The sequence below is a fragment of the Muscardinus avellanarius genome (genome assembly GCF_963383645.1).
Source record: "Muscardinus avellanarius genome assembly, chromosome: 10".
NCBI classification, from domain to species: domain Eukaryota; kingdom Metazoa; phylum Chordata; class Mammalia; order Rodentia; family Gliridae; genus Muscardinus; species Muscardinus avellanarius.
In genome coordinates, this window is record NC_137796.1 from 54,950,288 (window position 1) to 54,970,006 (window position 19,719).

The window sequence follows — 19,719 nt, forward strand, 5'->3', positions numbered from 1 at the left end:
TACCCAACCTCCTCCTCAGCTCCTGGATTTTTTTCTCGGTCCAAAGTCCTTTTCTGGTCTTTAGATCCCTCCAGCCTCATGACCCTGTTCCCATCCTCCATCTTTTAATCATTTTCTCACGTCCCTGCTCTCAATTATCCTTTCTCTATTCCCTGATATCTCTTCCTGTTAACCATCACTACCTCAGTCTCATCTCAGATTCCTTCCCTGGCCAAGTTATTTCCAATTGCTTCCTGTCTGCTTATTTTCTTTAGTCTTTTCTCTCTAGTGTTCCTATCTCACCTCAAACACCTCTTTCTCATTTAATTGTTCAGTCTGACTTTTCTGCATCTGATGACCATACTCTGTGTGTGTGTGTGGTGTTGGGCATTGAACCCAGGGGCATTCTGTCTCTGAGCTACACCCCAAGCCTATGAAACCCAGGGACATTCGACCTCCGAGCTATACCCCCTGCCCTGTTTTTTATTCTTTATTTTGAAACAGGGTCTTACCAAGTTATGGAAGGCCTCAGTATGTAGCTGAAGCTGTCTGTGAACCGCGATCCTCCTGTCTCAGCCTCCTGAGTACTGGGATCACAGTCATGTGCCACCGCACCTGGCTCTGACCGTTCTATCTTTTATCTTTCAAGACACCATGGACCCCCGTGGGCCAGCCCCTCAACCTTTCCAGAAGTCTGAGAAACCTGGTCGTGCCCGCCGTAGGAAGACCAGGCGAGAGCGGAATGAAGCCCTAGTGGGGAGCCGGAGGCCACTGGTGCATCAGGATTCAACTGTAGCCTTTCAGGATCCTGTGGCCCCTTCTGCACAGGAACGGAACAAGGCTGTAGTGGGGAAACGGCGGCCATTGGCACATCAGGATCCACCTGTGGCTTTCTGGGATCCTGTGGCCCCTTCTGCCCCCAAGCTGGTGGTCATAACCCAGGGCCGGCTGAGCCGGGAGCACCGAGGTCTCTTCAACCATGAGGTGAAATCCCTGGACGTGGCCCGGTTGCTTAGCAGTGGGTCCTTGGAACCAGGAACCCCCTTGCTCCCCACCAACCCCTCCCCTAGCCCAGTCAGGGGCCAGGAAGCAGCCTCACAGTCAGAGGGCAAGGAGAACCAGGTGCCTGAAGGCTTGGGCCCACACAAGGAGAACCAGATGCTTGAAGGCTCCAGCCCATGCCCACCTAATTCTTCAGAGCTCCCTGTCTTGGGGCAACTGCTGGGGGAACTGCAGTGCCAGCTGATTCTGCCACAGGCCTTCCCCAGGAGGAATCTGGTACAGGAGGCTAGGGATGCCATTGTGGGAAACTTACAGGCCTCCCATGGCTGTGTGCCTGACCTTGCCCAGGTGCTCCGAGGCTGCCAGTCACCCTTGCCAGGTGAGCCTACCTCTTGCCCCTACATTCCCCTACTCCCTTTTCTCTTCTCTGCTATCGCTCACCCTGTCCCTCCATGCTTCTTTTCTGTATCAGAGACCAAGCCTGGGTTTCCCGAGAGACAAAGGATGACACCTTCCTGGATCAACAGCCTAGAGCAGGCCCCAAGGGAAGGGAGGCAGAGGAGGCAGCAAGGGACAAAGGAGTTCACCTCTGCTGTGCCTCAGACCTCCAGCACTCCTGCTGTGCACAGGGTGAGCCTGGCACCACCAGGAGGTCCCTGGCCACCTCCCTTACCTTCCCTCTCTTCACCATCCGGAGTGGCTGGGGGTCCCCCAACAGCCTTTGACCTGCTGAAAAGCATCTGGCTTGTAGCCACACCACCCCCTCCCAGACCCTGGGGTGTTGGCCCACTTCAGCCGCTGCCTCAGGCACCATCACCCCTGTTACCCCGAAACTCTGCCCTGGATTGGAGCCCCAGCCCCCCTGCCCCACTGCCCAGCCTCTCGTGGGTGGTGGCTCGGAGTAGTCCAGAAGCCTGGTCCTTTCCACCCATGAGACTGTACTGAGGGAACTGAGGCGAGGGCTGAGGCAGGTGTCCTATACTCATAGTCACTTTAATAAAACACCTTTTCGTGATCCTCTTGATTTTCAGTGAATGGCTGAGCTAGGGGAGCAGCTTTCCTTAGCTCTGAGTTCTAGGTGGCCAAGATGAAGAGAAAGATACTGTCACTTGTCACCTTCCTGGGGCCTAAGGAGCCAGGAGAATGCAGAAACTTGGGGTTTCAGTCACTCCAACACATACACCCACCGTGGCCAACAAGGTGCCCAACTCTGAGTTCTGGTGATGGTGGCCCCCCGAGTGAGTAAGACCCAGAACCTGTCCTCATGAGACTCCAGTGGTGGGGATATAGAATCTTAGCTCCAGGGGTTGTACCTGGCAGAGGTTCAAGGGTTGGGGAGTCCAAGGAGGAATGATAACCTCATAGAGTTGCTGACACAGACCATTGTTAGTTGGAAAAGAACATTAAAGGCAAGGGGAAGCTGGGTGTGGTGGTATTTTCCCATGATCCCAGTATTTGGGAGGCTGAGGCAGGAGGATCACAAGTTTGAGGCCAGCCTCAACAATTTAGTGAGATTGTCAACAACATAGCAAGACCCTGTATCAAAATAAAAAGGGCTCGCCAGGCGTGGTGGCGCACGCTTGTAATCCCCGCGCTTGGGAGGCAGAGACAGGAGGATCGCGCAGGTTCAAAGCCAGCCGCGCGCGCTGGCTTAGGAGACCCTGTTTCCAAAATGAAAATGTAAAAAATAGGTCTGGGAGTGTAGCCCGGAGGTAGAAGGGCTTCCAGGAACCCCAGTACCAGCTAAAAAAAAAAAAAAAAAAGGGCTCGTGATGTAGCTTGGAGGATGCCCCTGGGCTAAATCCCTCAGTACCAAAAAAAAAAAAAAAAAAAAAAAAAGAAAAGCAAAGCAAATAAAGCTGGCCACGTGGTGTAACACTTATAATTCCATTACTTCCTAGGCTGAGATAGGAGGATTGAAAGTTTGAGGCCAGTCTTAGCAACTTAGCGAGTCCCTGAGCAACTTAGTGAGATCTTGTTTCAAAACAAAATAGGAAGCTGGGCATGGTGGCACACGTTTATAATCCCAGCATTTGGGAGGCTAAGACCGGAGGATTGCAGTTCAAGGACAGCCTCAACTACTACTTAGGCTCTCTGCAATTCAGTGAGACCCTGTTTCAAAAAATAAAGAATATAGCTGGGCGTGGTGGTGCACGTTTGTAATCCCAGCATTTGGGAGGCTGAGATCTGAGGATCGCGGTTCGCGGACAGTCTCAGCTACTTAGTGAGGCCCTCTGCAATTCAGTGAGACCCTGTTTCAAAATAAATAAAAATATAGGACAGGGGGTGTAGTTTGGAGGTTGAACGCCCCTGGGTTCCATCCCCAGACCCACAAAAAAATAAAGATAAAAAATAGGGTTGGGGGTGTCGCTCGGAGGTAGAATGCCCCTGGGTTCCATCCCCAGTACTGCAAAACAAAAACACAAAATAGGAGCCAGGCATGATGGCACATGCTTTAATCCCAGTACTTGGGATGCTGGAACAGGAGGATTGCAGACTCAAGGCCAGCTTCAGCAACTTTTTGAGGCCTTACTGAGATCCTGTTTCAAAATAAAAAAGAATAAAATGGGGCTGAGGGTGTAGCTTGGAGGTAGAATGCCCTGGAGTTCTAGTCCCGATACCACACACACAAAATGAAGGGTTGGAGTAGCCAGGCGTGGTGGCGCACGCTTGTAATCCCAGTACTTGGGAGGCTGACAGGAGTATCTGGGTTTGCAGACAACCTCAGCTACTTAGGCCCTTTGCAACTCAGTGAGACCCTGTTTCAAAATAAAGAATTAAAAAAAAACATAGGGCTGGGTCATAGGGAATAGAATGCCCCTGGGTTACAACCCCAGTACTGCCAAAAATTAAATAATAAATAAATAAATAAATAAATAAATAAATAAATAAATAAATTAGAGCCGGGCCTGGTGACGCACGCTTGTAATCCCCGCGCTTGGGAGGCTGAGACAGGAGGATCGCACAGGTTTGAAGCCAGCCTCAGCTACTTAGTGAGGCTCTCAGCAACTTAGTGAGACCCTGTTTCCAAATAAAGTATAAAAAATGTCTGGGAGAAGAGCCCGGAAGTAGAAAGCCCTTGGGTTCTACCCCCAGTACCACACACAGAAAAAATAAGTAAATAAAGGGTTGGGGTATAGTTTGGAGATAGAATGCCACTGAGTTTAATCCCCCAGTACCACAAAAATAAAGCAAAAGGCAAAAGTATAAACGAGGCCTGGAGGAGGGCAAATGGATGTGAAATAATTTTCATTGAGTTCTTACCCCTACATCACAATGGAATCTATAGTAAGTCACATCTGGACCTTCCCTGGAAAGACTCCTAGTCTGGTGGACACAGGGAATAGTGTATGTGTCCAGCTCCTATTCTTTATTTTTTTGGTGGTACTGGGGGTGGAACCCAGAGACTTTCTACCTTCAGGCTATACTCCCAGACCTATTTTTTTTTTAATATTTTATTTGGAAACAGGGTCTCACTAAGTTGCTGAGAGCCTCACTAAGTAGCTGAGGCTGGCTTTGAACCTGTGCGATCCTCTTGTCTCAGCCTCCCAAGTGCGGGGATTACAAGCGTGTGCCCCATGCCCAGCTCTTTTAAATTATTTTGAGACAAAGTCTTGCTAGTTTGTCAAGGCTGGCCTCAGACTTACGATCCTTCTGCCTTAGCCTACTGAGTAGCTGGGACAACAAGTACACACCACTATGGCTAGTTTTGCGTGTGTGTGTGTGTGTGTGTGTGTGTGTGTGTGTGTGTATTTTACTGGGGATGGAACCCAGAAGCATTCTACCAATGAAATACACTCCCAGCCCTATTTTGTTTTATTTTCAAACAGGTTTTCACTAAGTTGCAGAGGGCCTCACTAAATTTCTGAGGCTGGCCCAAAGGTGATTCTCCTGTCTCAGCCTCCCTAGTACTGGGATTACAAGCATGTGCCTGGCTTAGTTGTGTTTGCTTGCTTGCTTTATTATTTATGTATTTATGTATTTATTTATGTATTTATTTATGTATTTATTTATGTATTTATTTATGTATTTATTTATGTATTTATTTATTTATTTAATGGTACTGGGGATGGAACTCAAGGGCTTTCTACCTCTGGATTACATTCCTAGACCTATTTTGGGTTTTGTTTGGAAACAGGGTCTCACTAAACTGCTGAGGGCCTCACTGAGTAGTTGAGGCTGAATTTGAACCTGCGTGATCCTCCTGTCTCAGCCTCCTAAGTACTGGGATTACAAACCTGTGCCACCACACCGACTTAGTTTTGCTTTATTAAAAAAGTACAGCCTGGCGTGGTGGTGTACGCTTGTAATCCCAGCATCTGGGAGATGGAGACCAGAGGATCCCGGTTCTTAGACAGCCTCAGCTCCTTAGTGAGGCTCTTTGCAACTCAATGAGACCATGTTTCAACATAAAGAATAAAAAATAGGGCTGGGGATGTAGCTCAGAGGTACAATGCCCCTGGGTTCCATCCCCAGTACTGAAAAAAAAATTTTTTTTAAGTGCATTTTGAAGCTGGGCATGTTGGCACATGCTTGTAATTCTAGCATTTGGGAGGCTGAGACAGGAGGAGCTGGGTTTGTGGACAGTTTCAGCTACTTAGGCCCTTTGCAACTCAGTGAGACCTTGTTTCAAAATAAAGAATAATAATAATAAAAAAATAGGGCTGAGGGTGTACTTAGGAGGTAGAATGTCCCTGGGTTCTATCCCCAGTACTGGGGCGGGGGCGGGGTTGGGGGTAAGTGCATTTTGAACCAGGCTGGGTGGCACATGCCTGTAATCCCAGTACTTGGGAGCCTGAGACAGGAGGGTCACAGGTTTAAGGACAGCCTCAGCAAGTAATGAGACTCTCAGCTACTTAGACTTTGTTTCAAAATAAATTAAATAGGGCTGAGGGTGTAGCTCAGAGATAGAATGCCCCTGAATTCAATTCTTAGTCCCCCCCCCCAACACAGGAAGTAGTGAGATGCTCCTCAACCTAGTGAGACCTTGTTTCAAAAATAAAAATAAAATAGGACTGGGGGTAGTGTAATTCAGAGGTAGAATGCCTCTGGGTTTAATTCCTAGTACCGAAAAATAGTAATAATAAAATAAAAAATTGCATTTCTGGTTTTTCTTAAAAAGAAAAAAAAAGCTGGGTGTGGTGGCACATGCTTGTAATTCTAGCATTTGGGAGACAGACAGGAGGAGCATGGTTCTTGGACAGCCTCAGCTACTTAGGCCCTTTGCAACTCAGTGAGACCCTGTTTCAAAATAAAGAATAAAAAATAGGGTTGGAGGTGTCGCTTGAAGGTAGCATGCCCCTGGGTTGGTTTCATCCGCAGTACCAAAAAAAAAAAAAAAAAAAAAAAAGGCCAGGTGTGGTGGCGCAGGCTTGTAATCTCAGTACTTGAGAGGCTTAGACAGGAGGATTGCAGGTTTGAAGTCAGCCCCAGCAATTTAGCGAAGCCCTCTGCTAAAGACCTTGTTTCCAAATAAGAAATAATAATAAAAAAAAATGGGCTGGCGGTATAACTTGGAGGTAGAATGCTTCTGGGCCCAACCTCCAATTACCCCCCCCCCCAAAAAAAAAAGCATCTGGCAGCAGATTTACATTTTCTCCTGGCTACAATTGGCCATATAGCACAGGTCTCACAGTCTTCGTTGAAGGTATTTTATACTTGGCCCTTTGGCTTAGAAAGTTTTTTAAAATGGTATTTCCAGCAGTAGCAGCAGCAGGTTTTCTGCAGTGGAGAGTAAAGGCTAAAACTAGAAATGTTGAAAAGCCAGGTGTGGTAGTGCATGTTTGTAATCCCAGCATTCCGGAAGCTAAGACAGGAGGATCGGGGTTCGCAGACAGCCTCAGCTACTTGGTGAGGTCCTTTGCAACTCAGTGAGACCCTGTTTCAAAATAATTAAAAAATAGGGCTGGGTTGTAGCTCAGAGGTAAGAATGTCTCTAGGTTCCATCCCCAATACTGCAAAAAAAAAAAAAAAAAAAAAAGTAATATATTGGAGTCTGATCAGGAAAACCAAGTTGAAGGGCTTGAACTCTACCCTGGCAATCCTTTGTAGGGCTCCCCTTTGCTCACCGGGAAACCCCAGGGTCCTACAGCACAGAGGGATTGGGATGTGAAGTGACTGGGCTGAATGACTTGGCCTGGGGTTTATGATGGAAAAGTGTCAACACTAGGATTTGAACCCATCCATAATCCTGGCTACCTCACACCCCTGTCTCACAGCAGCTGGGCTTCACACTGTGGTAAGTCACACTGTGGTAAGAAGTGACAAGATAGGGTCAAGCAGCTTTGAATAGTGGTTGTGGCACAGGGCTCTGCCACCTCCGCGTGTGTGAATCTGAACAGGGGACTTGCCATCAGCGGGCACTTCACGGCGCACATGGAATAGGACCCTGCCAAGCCAGGCTGGGCACAGAGCTGCGGGTGGCTGCCGTGGTCGGAGGGATAGGTAATTAAAGGATCCTTTGGGGCGAGGTCAGGACAGAGCTGGTGTCCGGAGGTTGAGTCTTCCCGGAGACCGCATAGAGGAGGCCTGGCTTGGGGAATGAGTTCAGCTGAGGATACGCGAAACCAAGGGTACTAGTGAGACCCCGGAGAGGACTGGAGCTGGGGCGGGGTGACAAAGGCTGGAAAAGGAGCCGTCCTCTCTCAGGTGGGGCCTGTCGGGCCGACACGGAGGAGGGGGCGGGGACCGCGGCGCCCAGCGGCCCCTTTAATCGGGGGCGCGCGCCCGCCGGCCCGCGCGCTCTCGCCTCGTCGCCGGCCGGAGCGGGAGCTCGAGAGGAGCCGGGGCCGGAGCGGGCGGAATGGAGCCCCCGCGCGCGCCCGCGCTGCGCCGCCTGCTGCCGCCGCTGCTGCTGCTCCTGCTGCCGCTGCCCCCCCGCGCCCGGGCCAAGTACGTGCGGGGCAACCTCAGCTCCAAGGAGGTGAGCACGCGAGCCCTCCCCTGCCGCCCCAGCCCGGGACCGCGGGAGAGGCCGCCCCGCCCCCTGCCGCCCCTCCCCGGGGTCCTGGAGCCCGCAGGGGGTGCAGGACGCCCGCGTGGAGGCCGGACCCAGGGGCTGTATCAGAGGCGTTGCGGTCAGAGCCGGATGGGAGGTGGCCAGGTTGAGTGTGTGTGTTGGGGGGGGGGGGGAAAGAGGTGGTGCTGAAGGGACAGCACTCTTCACTCCGCAGAGAGCTGGAGCTCAGCGCTCGGGGCCGGGAGGGCGGTGTGGGAGATCCCCCAGCTCGGAGGGTCTCTGGGACCACCGTAGGGTGCACGCCTGTAGATACCGGAGAATGCAGGAGGGAAGGTGGTCCGGACAGAAGGTGGCTGCCATGGGCATCTTGGCCTCCAGAGTCTTTCTCAGGGCGCCTGGGAAATGGGGAGGGGGAGGAGAGTCTGAAGGGAGGGGAAGAAACTTGGGGAGCATCTGAGGGCGAAAACCAAGGCAGCAGAAAGCCTGGACCCATGACAGCGAGTGGAAAGAATTTTGGAGGTGACCTGGTCTCTGTTGGCATTTGGAAAGCCAGGTTCCTGAGGGTAGGGAAGAAAAGTTGGGGGTCTACGGAGTTTTTGAAGGATTCAGAAGAGGGTCTGACTGCACTCCTTTGCCAGGACTGGGTGTTCCTGACAAGGTTTTGTTTCCTCTCCGATTACGGCCGATTGGACTTCCGCTTCCGTTACCCTGAGGTGAGTCTACCCCAACCATTCACCAAACCAAAGCTGGATACTTCCTTGGCCTCCCCAGGTGAGGGCTGCCCCAGCTCCCTGCACTCCCCCAGACCCCAAAACTCTGGGTCTGCAGGCCAAGTGCTGTCAGAACATCCTCCTCTATTTCGACGACCCGTCCCAGTGGCCAGCAGTGTACAAGGCCGGGGACAAGGTAAGTGCCTTGAAGAGGGCACAGGGAGAGGGAGCGGGAGGTTACAGCTGGCACTTGAGTCCAGAGTCACCCCTGTCTTGCCTTTCCCAGGACTGCCTGGCCAAGGAGTCAGTGATCAGGCCAGAGAACAACCAGGTCATCAATCTCACCACCCAGTATGCCTGGTCAGGCTGTCAGGTGCGGAACGGGGCAGGTGCTGAAGGTAGAGGACCCGGGGGCACTGAGGACAGGCGTCAGCCTTCTCCTGGCTCTCCCCCAGGTGGTGTCAGAGGAGGGAATCCGCTACCTGAGCTGCTCCAGTGGCCGCAGCTTCCGTTCCGTGCGTGAAAGGTGGTGGTACATCGCCCTCAGCAAGTGTGGGGTACGGGGCTGGGGTGGCTACCTGGGCCTTTTCCTCTTTGCCTTCTTGCTGCCCCCTACCTGCCCAGGGCCCCCCTTAGGCCTCCACACTCCCCACAGGGAGATGGGCTGCAGCTGGAGTATGAGATGGTCCTCACCAATGGCAAGTCCTTCTGGACACGGCACTTCTCTGCTGATGAGTTTGGTGAGGAGATCTTCAGGGAGTGAGAGCCAGGGTGGGAGCTCAGAGCAAGTGTCTGCCGAGGGACACACACACGCTCAATGAACCATTTCCTCCTTCCACCAAATTCTAGGGATCCTGGAGACAGATGTGACCTTTCTCCTCATCTTCATCCTCATCTTCTTCCTCTCCTGTTACTTTGGATGTGAGTCCAGCACCTGGGAGCAGGAGGAGATATGAAGGAGCAGGCCTGGGGAAATGGACTGCCTGCCCTCCACTTTGTCTGGGAACCACCTTTCCCCACTTTCTTCCTAGATTTGCTGAAAGGTCGTCAGCTGCTCCACACAACTTACAAAATGTTCATGGCTGCAGCAGGAGTGGAGGGTGAGGTCTAGTGTCCCAGCTTTTGAATTCTGAGGGAGGAGGGCTGGAGCCCAGACACATGAGTCTGGGAGCTGGGGCCTGGACCCCTGGGTCTGAGGGAGGAGGGCTGAGTTCTGGATTCCTGGGTCTGAAGGAAGAAGGATTAGAGGCCATAGACTCTTAGGTCGGTGGGAGAAGATGGTCTCAAATTCTGAAGGGGTGGAGGAGGGTTCAGACTCTTTGGATCACTGTGCTAGAGGCCAGTCAATGATGCCCCAAAGCTGTTTTCTGTCCTTTCTTCCCCCAGTCCTGAGCCTCCTGTTTTTCTGCATCTACTGGGGCCAGTATGCCACGGATGGCATTGGCAACGAGAGTGTGAAGATCCTGGGTGAGGATGGCGTGGGGCCATGCGAGGGTGGAGTTCCCTGCTCAGGTCTGGCATCTTCTCGGAGCCATCTCTGAGCCCCCCTATCTTCCCTTCCCAGCCAAACTGCTCTTCTCCTCCAGCTTCCTCATCTTCCTGCTCATGCTCATCCTTCTGGGGAAGGGATTCACGGTGACACGGTGCCCGGGCAGGGAGTGCTTGTGGGGTGGCCGGGTTAGGGAGTAGGCAGGAGGGGCGAGGTGGGGGTGGCTCTCCCTCCTCCCTGACAGCCCCGACTCCTGCTGTCTCCCCTCATGGCCTGTCGCCAGGGGCCGAATCAGCCACTCGGGTTCCGTGAAGCTGTCCGTGTACATGACCCTGTACACCCTCACCCACGTGGCACTGCTCATCTACGAGGCCGAGGTGAGCCCCCCACGGCCCCTTCCCCGGCGGGCTCCTCCTCCCTCACCTGTCTGCTGCCCTTCCCCACACAGCATCCCCTGGGCTCACTCTCTCCCACTCTGCAATTCCCGCCTTCCCATCTGTCTCTGAGTAATTTCTTCCCTTTTCATCCTATCTGAATAGTTTTCTTCCTCTTCCCACCGTTTCCCCTTGTCATTGAAGCTCCATGTAAGAGTTCAGGAGTCACACAGACCTGGATTCTACTCTGGTCACCCTAGCTGGCTGACTCCGGGTGATACCGCCCCCCCGGGGGGGCTGGTTTCCTCTGCTGAAAGTTCGGAGGATCTTACCTACCCCAGGGGCTCCCCTGAAGTTTGTATCACCTTGGTGGCTTTGGCCAAAGGGCTTCCCTCTTAGTCTCAGTTTCCTCCTCAGCGAAATGGGGTGACAGTAACGCCTCCCTCATTGAGTTGATGCTAATGGAAAAGCTCACATATGGTAGGTGTTCAGCCCCACACTGGGCCCATGGTAGCTGATGTGGTCTCTTCCTGTCTTACCCTCTTTCTTTCCCTCTATATGTTTCTCTCTCCATCCCTGACCCCCTTGCTGCTTCTGTCCTGACCCAGTAACTCTGCTCCCTGGCTTCCCAGGGGTGGGGTCTGGGGCAGGAGGCCAGGGCTATGATACACCCTCTCCCATGGGTCTAGTTCTTTGACCCAGGCCAGGTGCTCTACACGTATGAGTCTCCAGCCGGCTATGGGCTCATCGGGCTACAGGTGGCGGCCTACGTGTGGTTCTGCTATGCTGTGCTCATCTCCCTGCGCCACTTCCCTGAAAAGCAGCCTTTTTACGTGCCCTTCTTTGCTGCCTACACCCTCTGGTGAGCAGTGGTGGGCCCTCCACCTGTCTTTGCTCCCCAACTCAGACCCTCCTCGGTAAGGAAGACGGACTTTCAAATCAGGTAGTTTGTCGCCTGGAATCTGCCACTTCCTTATTTCATGACCTGGAAACAATTACTCTCCCAAAGTAAAAAAAATATGAAAGTAAGAAAAATCACTTTTGAGCTGGGCATGGTGGCACGTGCTGAGACAGGAAGATCGCAGGCTTGTGAGCCTTCTGCAACTTAGTGAGACCCTGTTTCAAAAGAATAAAAAAAAAAAATATATATATATATATATATATATAAACAAACAAGGGATATAGCTTGGAGGTAGAATGCCCTGGGTTCCATCTCTAGTACCGCAAAGGAAAAAAAGAAAATGACTTTTGGGCTGGCAATGTAACTCAGTGGTAAAGCACTTACCTAGCATTCATGGGGCCCTGGGTTCGATCCCCAGTGCTGCAAACAAAAAGTTTCATGGAAGGTGCCTCAGATTGCTTATCCACAAAACAAAGTGGTTAAGCCGTGTGTGGTGGCACACGCTTGTAATCCCCCTTCTTGGGTGCTGAGAGAGGAGGATCACACAGGTTCAAATCCAGCCTCAGCTATTTGGTGAGGCTCTTAGCAACTTAGTGAGACCCTGTTTCCATATAAAATATTAAAAAAAAATGGGTCTGGGAGTATAGCCCCGGAGGTAGAAAGCCCCTGGGTTCCACCCCCAGTAACATAAAAAAAAAAAAAAAAAGACAAGGTTGTTAGCAGTCTCTTTTACAAAGGATTATCTTAAGCATGTACATAGGGCAATATATGAGGGCTGTCTAGCACATAGTAAATGTTCACTAAGTACTCATAGTTAGCCAGGTGTGGTGGCACATGCTTGTAATCCAGGTACTTGAGAGGCTGAGAGGAAGATTGCAGGTTCAAGGCCAGCCCCAGCAACTCAGTGAGGCTCTCGGCAACTTAGTGAGATTCTGTTTCCAAATAAAAAATGTAAAATAGGTCTGGGGGTGTAGCCTGGAGGTAGAAGGCCCCTGGGTTCCATCCCCAGTACCCCACCCCCCCACAATTCATAGTTGTTATCATTCAACAAAAAAATAAAAGCCGGGCGTGGTGGCGCATGGTTGTAATCCCAGCTTTCGGGAGGCTGAGACTGGAGGACCGTGGTTTGCAGCCAGCCTCAGCTACTTAGTGAGGCCCTCTGCAACTTAGTGAGACCCTGTTTCAAAATAAAGAATAAAATATAGGGCAGGGGGTATAGCTCGGAAGTAGAATGCCCCTGGGGTTCCATTCTCAGACCCGCAAAAAAAAAAAAAAAAAAAAAAAAAAAAAAAAAAAAAAAGAAAGAAACAGAATAGGCAGACTCTGAGCCAGACTGCCTGGGTTCAAATCCAAGCTTATAAACTGTGACCGCAGACAAATCCATTACCTTACTCTGCCTTGGCTTTCTCACCTCTTTTTTGTTTATTTATGTTTTGCGGTACTGGGGATTGAACCCAGGGGCATTTTACCTCTGAGCTACACCCCCAGCCCTATTTTTTATTCTTTATCTTTGAAACAGGGTCTCACTCAGTTTCAGAGGGCCTCACTAAGCAGCTGAGGCTGGCCCTCAACCTATGATCCTCCCATCTCAGCCTCCCAGGTATTGGGATTACAAGTGTGTGCCACCACACCTGGCTTCCTCACCTCTTAATGGGGATGAAAACTATACCTGCTTTATAGATTCCTTGTGAAGGTTAAATGAGTTTATATATGTAAAATGCTTACAAAGAGGCTTGACAAGCAATAGGTCCTTAATTGTTATCATTTGTTAACCATTCACCAAACATCTATTGACTTCCAATGAGATGCCAGGATTTGGGGTGGGGTAAAACCGAGTTAAAGTCAACCTATTCCTTGTTCCCTAGAATTTCCAAACCAGTGGAATCCCTGTTCCCTCTCAGCCTCTGGCTGCCTAAGGCCACAGTGGCTGCCCTCCAGTTGGGACCTGCCTGGGGCCTGCGTGTGTGCATGGCAGGGGGCTGGGGGCCAGCAGTATCTCTACCCACACAGTATCTCCTGTGCAGGTTCTTTGCTGTCCCTGTCATGGCCCTGATCGCCAACTTTGGGATCCCCAAGTGGGCCCGGGAGAAGATTGTCAATGGCATTCAGCTGGGGATCCACTTGTACGCCCACGGCGTGTTCCTGGTGAGATGGGCATCCAGATGGGGGTGGGAAACTGTAGGGCGGAGCTTACATGAGGCTTCCATCCTGATCTGCCTGAACATCCTTTTCTGAGCTCTTGACCCATTTCCCACTTTGTCACTGAGAAGACACTTGCTGACAGCCTCCTGTGTCCCCAGGGCCTACCCTCTCCTACCATTCCTGTCACCTTGTGTCCTGGACTCTTCCCCCAGTCCTGCCCTCTTTCTTTATTCTCCATTCCTATTTCCATTCCTGATTCTGTGTCCCCAGACTCACATTACTGCCCTCCTGAAGCCTTTTAGCCCCCCCCCCCCCAATCTGGGGGACCTGGAGTACTGAATCTGAACAGTACTGTCCAGTCTTAAGTAACAGGGGGTCCTAGTACCTTTATGTTGGTATCTGACCTTCTTGACAACAGCCCTCATATCCATCCATCCATCCATCCATCCATCCATCCATCCATCCATCCGCCTGCTTCTTTTTTCCCCCCAGTACTGGGGATGGAATCCAGGGGCATTCTACCTCTGAGCTACACCCCCAGCCCTATTTTTTTTTTTGAAACAGTCTCACTGAGTTGCAAAGGGCCTACCCTGACAGCTGAGGCTGCCTGTGAAGAGCAGTCCTGCTGTCTCAGCTTCCCAAATGCTGGGATTATAAGCATGCGCCACCATGCCCGGCCTTCTTCTTCTTCTTCTCTTTGGACTGGAGATTGAACCCAGAGGCATTCCAACTCCAAGTTATACTCCCTAATCCGATTTTATTTCTTATTTGGATAAAGGGTCTTACAATTGTAGAGTGCCTCACTAAGTTACCAAGTTACTGAGGCTTGGCAAGCTGTCTCAGCTTTCCAAGTATTGGGATTACAAATGTGTACCACCACACACAGCTTGCTTCTTGCAAGGAACATCCATATGCATTTATCCTTGTTTTCTTGACCCTGTATCAAATAAAGAATAAAAAAAAAATAGGGTAGTGGGTGTAGCTTGGAGGTAGAATGCCTCTGGGTTCCATCCTGAGACCCACCAAAAACAAACAAAAGAAAACCCACTTTGAGCTCTCCTCTGGAAGAACAACAAAATCTCACTGAAGGGGGCACTAGCAAGGGATATAAGCATCATAACCTTAGGCCTCTAACCTTAGGGACTCTAACCTTAGGGACCCACAATGCACCCACGTAGGGAATGTACTCAGTTGTCCAAGGAAGAGACTAGGTCTGGTTTCTCCATCTCTGAGCCTGACTTGGGTGCAGTCTCACTCACCTTCCCTGGCCAGTCCATCTTGAACCTCTATAGGAAGTTAGGGGAGAAAGAGAAGTGTTACTAGGCGAGGTACTCCATAAACCCAGCTACTTAAGAGGCTGAGGTGGGAGGTGGCCAGCCTGGGCAATTTATTGAAACTGTCTCAAAAAGAAAAGAAGCCAGCGGAGCATGGTAGACTCTTGTATTCCCAGTACTTGAGAGGCTGAGGACAGGAGGACTGAATGTTCACAGCCAGCCTCAACTACTTGGTGAGGCCCTCTGAAACTTAATTGAAACCATGTTTCAGAATAAAGAAGCAGGGCAGGTTGATGTATGCTTGTAATCCCAGTACTTGGGAGGCTGAGACAGGAGGATTGCAGGTTCATGGCCAGCCTCAGCTACTTAGTGAGACCCTCTATAACTTAGTGAGACCTTGTTTCAAAATCAAGAATAAGAAATAGGGCTGGGGGTGTAGTTGAGAGGTAGAATGTCCCTGGGTTCAATCTCCAGTTTCTCTTTCTTTCTCTCTTTCTCTCTCTCTCTCTCTCTCTCTCTCTCTCTCTCTCTCTCTCACACACACACACACACAAAAAAAAAAAAAAAAGGAAGAGAAAGGGAGATAAGAAAGAAGCTGGGTATGGTGGTTCACACCTATAATCTCAGTATTTAGGAGGCTGAGACAGGAGGATCTCTCTCAGGTTTGAGGACAGCCTCAGCAAGAAGTAAGATTCTCATTAATCTAGCAAGCCTCTGTTTCCAAATAAGATAAAATTGGGCTGGGAGTGTAGCTCAAAGGGAGAATGCCCCTGGGTTCAATCCCCAGTCCAAAAAAAAAAAAAAGCTGGGTGTGGTGGCGCAAGCTTGTAGTCCCAGCATTCAGGATGCTGAGACCGGAGGATGGCAGTTCATGGACAGCCTTAGCTACTTAGTGAGGCCCTCTGCAACTCAGACCCTGTTTCAAAAATAAAGAATAAAAAATAGGGCTGAGGGTGTAGCTCGGAGGTAGAATGTCCCTGGGTTCTATCCCTAGTACCTCAAAAAAAAAAAAAAAAAAAAAAAGTTGGGGCTGGGGCTGTAGTTCCTCTTACCAAATAGGCATTGTAATCCCTCTTGGCTGGTGAGGCTCAGGGAGTTTAATCAACATGCCTCAGATCCCACACCCGGTGAGCCACAGAGCCAAGAGGTGTGATGCAGGCTCCGAATGCCAAACACAGTGCCCGGTTATTCACCTTCAGCCAGCTCCTTCCCCCACAAGCTCAGCTGAGCTCAGTGCACCTTCATCTCTGGCATCGCCTTGCTCTCAGGTTTCACTTCCTTGTTCATGTATTGTGCATCACCTTAGGGGGCTGTGCTGGGCTTTTGGGGCATGGTGGTAAAGTCACATCAGTCCCTGTCTTCATGGTCTACCTGACTGTGGGGTGACATCCCTTCCTACAACCAATATTTCTTGAGGGCTAATACGCACCCAGTACTGCTCTAGGAGGTACAGGGAAATTCAACAGGGAAAGAATCAAGCTCCTGCCTTCACAGAGCTGACATTCTAAAGTATATTAACTGCTGGTCAATTGGACTGTGTTTATGAACATGTTCTATAATGTGTACTCTCCAATATGGTGGCCAATGAGCACTTGAATGTAGGTGGGGTGGTGTGACTGAAAAACTAAAATTGCAGTTTAAAATTTTTTTTGTGAGTGCATGGTACTGGAGATGGAACTTGGGGGCATTCTATCTCTGAGCCACACCTCTTTTCATTTTGAAACAGGGTCTTGCTGTCTCCAACCAGCAATCCTCTTGTCTTAGCCTCCGAAGTGCTGGGAGTACAGCCATTGCCCCCCGCCCCAACCCCAGTTTACTTTTTTTTTTTTTTTTTTACGGGTCTGGAGATGGAACCTTTTACCTCTGAGCTACACCCCCTGCGCTACTTTTTATTCTTTATTTTGAAACCGAGTCTCACTGAGTTACAGAGGGATTACAAGCGTGTGCCACCACTCCCGGCCCAGTTTACTTTTGGAGTGTGTGTGTTTTGCTGGATATTGAACCCAGGGGCATTCTACCTCTAAGCTATACCCCTGGCTCCATTTTATTCTTTTTTTTTTTTTTTTTTTGGGTACTGGGGATGGAACCCAGCGAGCGGCATTCTACCTTGGAGTGACACTCCCAGCTCTATTTTTTATTCTTTATTTTGAAACAGGATCTCACTGAGTTGTAAAGGGCCTAAGTAGCTGAGGCTGGCTGCAAACCGTGATCCTCCTGTCTCAGCCTCCCAAATGCTGGGATTATAACTGAGCACCACCACACCCGGCTTTTATTCTTTATTTTGAAACAGGGTCTAAGTTGTAGAGGGCCTCACAAGTTGATGAGGCTGGCCTTGAACTTGTTTTAGCCTCCCCAATACTGGGATTAGATGCCTGTGCCACCTCACCCGGCTTCTACTTTTGTTTAAATTTAAGCCCCAAGTGTCTAGTGGCTATCATACTGAACAGCACAGGACACAGATCTTAACCAGTGATACCCTAGTTATCCGGCTCAGTCATAAAAAGTGTGGAGGGGCCAGGCATGGTGGCGCATGCTTGTAATCCCCGAGTTTGGGAGGCAGAGACAGGAGGATAGCACCGGTTCAAAGACAGCAAGAGACCCTGTTTAAAAAAAAAAGAAAAAGTATAGGCCGGGCGTGGTGGCGCACGCTTGTAATCCCCGCGCTTGGGAGGCAGAGACAGGAGGATCGCGCAGGTTCGAAGCCAGCTGCGCGCGCTGGTTTAGGAGACCCTGTTTCCAAATATAAAATGTAAAAAGAGGTCTGGGAGTGTAGCCCGTAGGTAGAAGGGCTTCCAGGAACCCCAGTACCACCAAAAAAAAAAAAAAAAAAAAAAAATTATATATAATAGGTCCGGGAGTGTAGCCCAGAGGTAGAAGGGTTTCCAGGAACCCCAGTACCACACACACACAAAGGTGTGGAGGGGAAAGGTCAGAACGTGGGACACTGTGAGAGCCCAGAGGAGGCATATAATTCAGTTTGAATTGTTGCAGGGAAGCATGAGGGATGCCAAGTGGAGGGGAATCGTGTGGTGTGTGTGGGTGTGTGTCTGTGTGTATTATTGGGGATTGAACCCGGGGGCATTCTATCTTTGAGCCACCCCCCCCAGTCCTATTTTTTAAAAAAATATTTTAGCCGGGCGTGGTAGTGAACGCTTGTCATCCCCACGCTTGTGAGGCAGAGACAGGAGGATCGCGTAGGTTCGAAGCCAGCCCCGCACACTGGCTTAGGAGACCCTGTTTCCAAATAAAAATGTAAAAATAGGTCTGGGAGTGTAGCCCGAAGTTAGAAGGGCTTCCAGGAACCCCAGTATCATTACTTGCCTGCCAAGGCTGTCCTGGAACCTACCTGTGATCCATCCTCCCGTCTCAGCTTCCCAAGTACAGGGATTACAGTCGAGGGGAATCCTTAGAGGTCTCTATGGAGGACAGAGGTCTCTATCCTCGTGGTCTCTATGGAGACGACCTGGGGCCTGAACTGCGCTTTTCCACTCGCCCCAGATCATGACGAGGCCCTCGGCGGCCAACAAGAACTTCCCCTACCACGTGCGCACGTCGCAGATCGCCTCGGCCGGGGCCCCGGGGCCCGGCGGCAGCCAGCCGGCGGACAAGGCCTTTCCGCAGCACGTCTACGGCAACGTGACCTTCATCAGCGACTCGGTGCCCAACTTCACGGAGCTCTTCTCCATCCCCCCGCCCGCGTCCTCCGTAAGCCCCGCCGTCCCGGCGCCCGAGGAGCTGCTGGCGCCGCCCCTGGAGTACCTGACCCCGCTCCCGGCCCCGCCGCCGCCCCCCGCCCCCCGCGCGCGGCCCCCGGCGCCCGCGCCCGCCCTGCCCGACTGGGTGCTGGCGCTCCTGCGCACGCCCCCGCGGACGCCGCGCGCCGTGCCCCCGCCGCCCGCCTTCCGCGGCGCCCCGCCCGCGCCCGCCCGCCGCCCGCCGACGCCCCCGCTGGAGTACTGGGCCCCGCTGCCCCGGCGCGCGGCCGCCCCGGCCCGCCCCGACTGACGCGCGCGCCCGCGCCGGGGGCGGGGCCTCGGGAGGGGGCGGGCCTTCGGGGCCGCATCTGCCCCCCGAGGGCCCCGGGCGGCCTCTGACCCTCACCCCCCTCCCAGGCCGGGAAGCAGGTGGAGGAGACGGCGGCGGCGGCGGCGGCGGCGGCCCCGAGGGGCCGCGTGGTGACCACGGCCGAGCCGGGCGCGGCCTCCCCGCCCCCGCCCGCGCGGCCCCCCCAGGCTGCAGACCCGGGCTGGGACGGCCCCGCGCCCCCCTGCCGGCCGCTCGCGCCCCCGACGGCGGCGCCGCACACCGGCTTCACCGAGTACTTCAGCATGCACACGGCCGGGGGCCCCGCCCCCCCGCTCTGAGCGCCCCGCCCCGCCCCGGCCCCGCCCCCGCCCGCCCCCCCGCCCGTGCCAAACGGTCCCGCGGGAGCCGCTCTCCCCGTCCCCTCCCTCAGCCCCTGCCCCGCGTGGCGCCGGAGTCTGGCCTCCCGCTGTTCCGTGATCTCCGGCCCCCCGGCCCCCTCCGAGACCTCTGACCCCGCCCGGCTGCGGAGCCCCCGAGACGACCGCCGGGACCCTGTCGGCGACCCTCCAGGACTCCACGACCCCGAGCCACTGTTCCCGGGACGGATATTGTGCAGCTGGTCTCGACTCTGAAACCTCCCCTTGGACGTGTGACCTCGGACCCGTGCTCTGCCTGCCCCTGTCTGCATCCCGGGGCCTCCCCTTTGGGTCCCTGGCAGAAAGACTTTGACCCTTCTTGCCAAAATAAAGAGAATTCGTTTTTATCTATAACGTGGCTTCTTTTACTTTTTCTTTTTTCCTTCTTGGTGGCGCTGGGCATTGAACCCAGGAGCATTCTATTTCCGAATTGCAACCCCAGCCCTAT

The 19,719-nt window shown here is 52.3% G+C and overlaps 2 protein-coding genes across 3 annotated transcripts; both read left to right on the forward strand.

The window, feature by feature from the left end:
- Positions 1 to 633: 633 nt before the first annotated feature.
- Positions 634 to 1,926, forward strand: PRR19 (proline rich 19; the record flags this gene model as incomplete). Its single annotated transcript, XM_080703109.1, has 2 exons — positions 634 to 1,360; positions 1,454 to 1,926. 2 exons carry the CDS (start codon positions 634 to 636, stop codon positions 1,924 to 1,926), a joined length of 1,200 nt encoding a protein of 399 aa, XP_080559235.1.
- Positions 1,927 to 7,783: 5,857 nt separating this feature from the next.
- TMEM145 (transmembrane protein 145) lies at positions 7,784 to 19,366 on the forward strand (the record flags this gene model as incomplete). Of its 2 annotated transcripts, XM_080703107.1 has the most annotated exons (15): positions 7,784 to 7,903; positions 8,578 to 8,652; positions 8,768 to 8,845; positions 8,936 to 9,022; positions 9,105 to 9,164; positions 9,305 to 9,389; positions 9,499 to 9,570; positions 9,681 to 9,749; positions 10,036 to 10,116; positions 10,214 to 10,292; positions 10,422 to 10,515; positions 11,202 to 11,374; positions 13,438 to 13,558; positions 18,328 to 18,534; positions 19,286 to 19,366. In XM_080703107.1, the coding sequence occupies 15 exons, from the start codon at positions 7,784 to 7,786 to the stop codon at positions 19,364 to 19,366; spliced, it is 1,482 nt and encodes a 493-aa protein (XP_080559233.1). The 2 variants fall into 2 exon arrangements, with proteins under 2 accessions (XP_080559233.1, XP_080559232.1); XM_080703106.1 differs by lacking the exon at positions 19,286 to 19,366 and having other exon boundaries at positions 9,105 to 9,206; positions 18,328 to 18,834.
- Between the last annotated feature and the right edge of the window lie 353 nt (positions 19,367 to 19,719).